Raw genomic sequence first — 3067 nt, 5'->3', positions numbered from 1 at the left:
CACGAACCTGTGTCCCCTGCATCGGCAGGTGGACTCTCAACCACTGCGCCACCAGGGAAGCCCCCTCCTTATCTTTTTAATTATTAAAACTTTAAAGTGTGCTCTCTTCTTTTCTTTTTGGAAATTTTCTCAGGTATTGTTAGACATTTCGTAGTTGGGATGAATTTTAGAATCAACTTGACAAATTTCATGACTAATTATTTTGGGACTCTGGGATTCCACCTAAGTTGTAGGTTAAATAAAGGAAAATTGACATCTTTACGGTATTGAATCTTTCCATCCAGACACATGGTATATATTTCTAACAAAGTAAACTGTTATATATCTATGAGACAATTTTTTTTTCTTCATGTAGATTTAGTGTGTTTACATAGATTGATTTCCAGGTTTATTTCTTTTTTCAGTGGATTTTTTTGTCTTACCTTTTCTATTTAATTGTTGCTGGTGTATAGGACAGCCACTAATTTGTGTATGTTGGTTTTGTTTTTTGCCACCATATGATAATAATAATAATAAATTAGTATTCATTTAAGTACGGTGTTAATATTGATTCCTTCGGGTTTTCTAGAAAGATGAACTCGTAACATCTGCCAATGATGACTGTCGTCCCTTCTTTTCTAATACTCCTGCTGCTTCTTTTTTTTCTTGCTTTATTGTATCTGCTAGCCTCTCTAGGACACTGTTAAACAGTAGTGTCAGTAGGTACTTTTGTCATATTTCTGACTTCAGTGTGGTGTGTGTCTAATGTTTCACCATTGGGTGTGATGTTGCTACTTGTTTCTGCTAGACACTGGTTATCAAGAATTTTTTTTTCCTCCTGGTGCCTCAGAACAGCCCTCAGGTTGATACTGAAGCTTATTTCCCCGGTTTATAGAAGGAAAATTGAAACTCAGAAGAGCTTGAAACGCCCACTAAGCCAGTCAAGAGGATGGCTCTTAGTGAGCTCTTTCTGTTCCTAGAATCTTGCAGGCAGCTGACATTTCTTGGTGCATTTCTTCCTCAGCCCTGCCAGCTTATGTGAACTGCTTAAGGACATTTAGAGATCCTTGTAGGCTTCAGCATCTGTGCAGCTGTAGGTCCTCATAACAGAGCAGGACACTGAGTCTCTAGGGAGGAGAAATGGCTATACATGGTAGTACTAAGGTGTGGACCGAGGTTCAGAGTTATTCTGTGACACCCTGGTGTCCTCAGCACGTATGTAGGTGTCCGAGATGGGCTTCATCTTTGAATGTCGTTTATTCTCAGACCTCGGAGGCAAATGGCTGCATTTATTTCATTCCTTATTTCCTGGTTCCTTATCATCTTAGCAAGACTCTCTTTTTTTAATTGATGTATTTATTCCCTTGTATCCCCTTTCCCCATTGCCATTTCTCCCTCCGCCTACCCTAGGCAACCGTTCTCTTCAATCCTTTGGGGTTTTTTTTTTTTTTTTTTTTTTTTTTTGCTTTTATGTGTTTATGCAAATGTGTATTGTAATTTTGCGTGCAATCTTTTCAATTCATGTAATGAATCTCACTTGGTTTTTTCCTGTTTCCCCTCAGCGCTCTGTCCTTTGCTGCTCTGTGTTGCTGTGTGTACATGTGTCCAGCTTCATGATGTCGTGTGTACTTCCCGTCTGCCATTTCTGAGATCTGTGGAGTCCTCCGTGGAGGACGTCCCCATGTTCTATTCATACTCCTGCAGTGACGGACAATCCAGGCTCCCTCCAACCCACTTCCATAAATCACACTGAAGTGAGCATCCTTGTACTGGTTACATATGGGCCCAGGTAACAACTTCCCTGCAATACACACCCCGGAGCGGAACGACTGGGTCCTGGTTGATGCCTGTGTTTAACTGTGTAAGAGGTGCTGGGTCTCCCTCCAGACTGGCTGCTCCATCACCACTCCCACACCCCAGGGCACGAGGGTTCGCACCTGTGCCTGCATTTATCGCTCTTCCTCATTTTCCCGGTTTCATAGGTGTTTTACTTTGGGTCTGGTGTTTTTCATGTTAATTTTCAGGAGGTTACTGTCATTTCTCAATAGCAATTCTTTGTCAGTTTTAGAACATTCCAAAAACATCTCTTAACCTGTCAGCAGTCTGTTATATTTCTCCACAGAGTTCTTTGTTATACAGAGAATTTTACTTTTGAGGTAGGAAGATTCATCCATTTTTTAGCCTGTGGTCTGTGCCTTTGAGTTTTAAGACATTCTCCCAACCCCCGACTCCTGCCCTCCCCGGTCACAGATACTTTCCTCAGGAGCTCTTCTCGATGCTGTTGCTATTTCTCATGTCTTGTCCTGTCTCGGTGTCTTATCTGGTCCCTTGGAAGCAGAGCCTGAGCTGGGGGTTCTTGTGCACGTGGTTCATTTGGAGAAACTGCCCAGGGCGGGGGGCAGGAAAGGAGCTGGTGATGGTCCTGGCCCCACGGAGAGCTCTGGAGCAGGCGTGGCCGCACAGGGCTGTCGCCTTGGAGACGGGCTTGGCCCTTGAAGCCCCACTACTCAGTGATTGGCCATCCTCCTCCCGGCCCTCTCCCCCTGGGTGGACTTACCCTCCCAGGCAGCTCTGCAGAGAAGCCTGTGCTTGTGAGCTGCTGGTGGCGACAGGCGCAGGCAGTGGGTGAGTGAGTTCCCAGCCCAGTAATGCATGGGGATCTGGCCCAGCAGCAGCAGCATGTACTACACCCGCTGGGCCTAGACACCTGGGAACCGTGCACCTCCTCCAGCTGGTGACTCTGCCTGTGTTACCACCCACAGTGTCCACGAAGGACCTGATCGAGACGTGCTGTGCGGCAGGGCAGCAGTGGGCCATTGACAACGACGAGTGCCTGGACATCCCCGAGAGCGGTGCTGAGAGCGATGTGTGCAGGTAGGGTGGGTGCCGGCTCCATGTCCCCGTGTCCTCCTCCCCACCCTGGGCCCCGCACTGCCAGGTGAGCACCACTCCACCTGCGTCCGGGTGCCCGCAGGTGGCTGGAGGTGGCTGCCTGGCTGGCTGGCCGGGCTCTCTCCGGGTGTGGGGAGCCCGAGACTTGCCCCAAGAGTGAACTAACTGTGCAGACTTGTCGCCGGCCTGGTGAGCA

The 3067-nt window shown here is 47.4% G+C and overlaps 1 protein-coding gene across 1 annotated transcript in view; it reads left to right on the top strand.

Moving 5' to 3' along the window:
* FBLN2 (fibulin 2) overlaps nucleotides 1-3067 on the top strand; it is a 52435-nt gene that overhangs the window by 24962 nt on the left and 24406 nt on the right. Inside the window, exon 2 of the mRNA XM_007449155.1 lies at nucleotides 2742-2853. Within this exon, the coding sequence (XP_007449217.1) occupies nucleotides 2742-2853 (112 nt within the window). The remainder of the gene's footprint in view (nucleotides 1-2741; nucleotides 2854-3067) is intronic.

Source organism: Lipotes vexillifer, unplaced genomic scaffold (assembly GCF_000442215.2).
Source record: "Lipotes vexillifer unplaced genomic scaffold, Lipotes_vexillifer_v1.1 scaffold2162, whole genome shotgun sequence".
Lineage (NCBI taxonomy): Eukaryota > Metazoa > Chordata > Mammalia > Artiodactyla > Lipotidae > Lipotes > Lipotes vexillifer.
The sequence above is the reverse complement of the archived record's forward strand: the minus strand, read 5'-3'. Positions and strand labels throughout refer to the sequence as shown.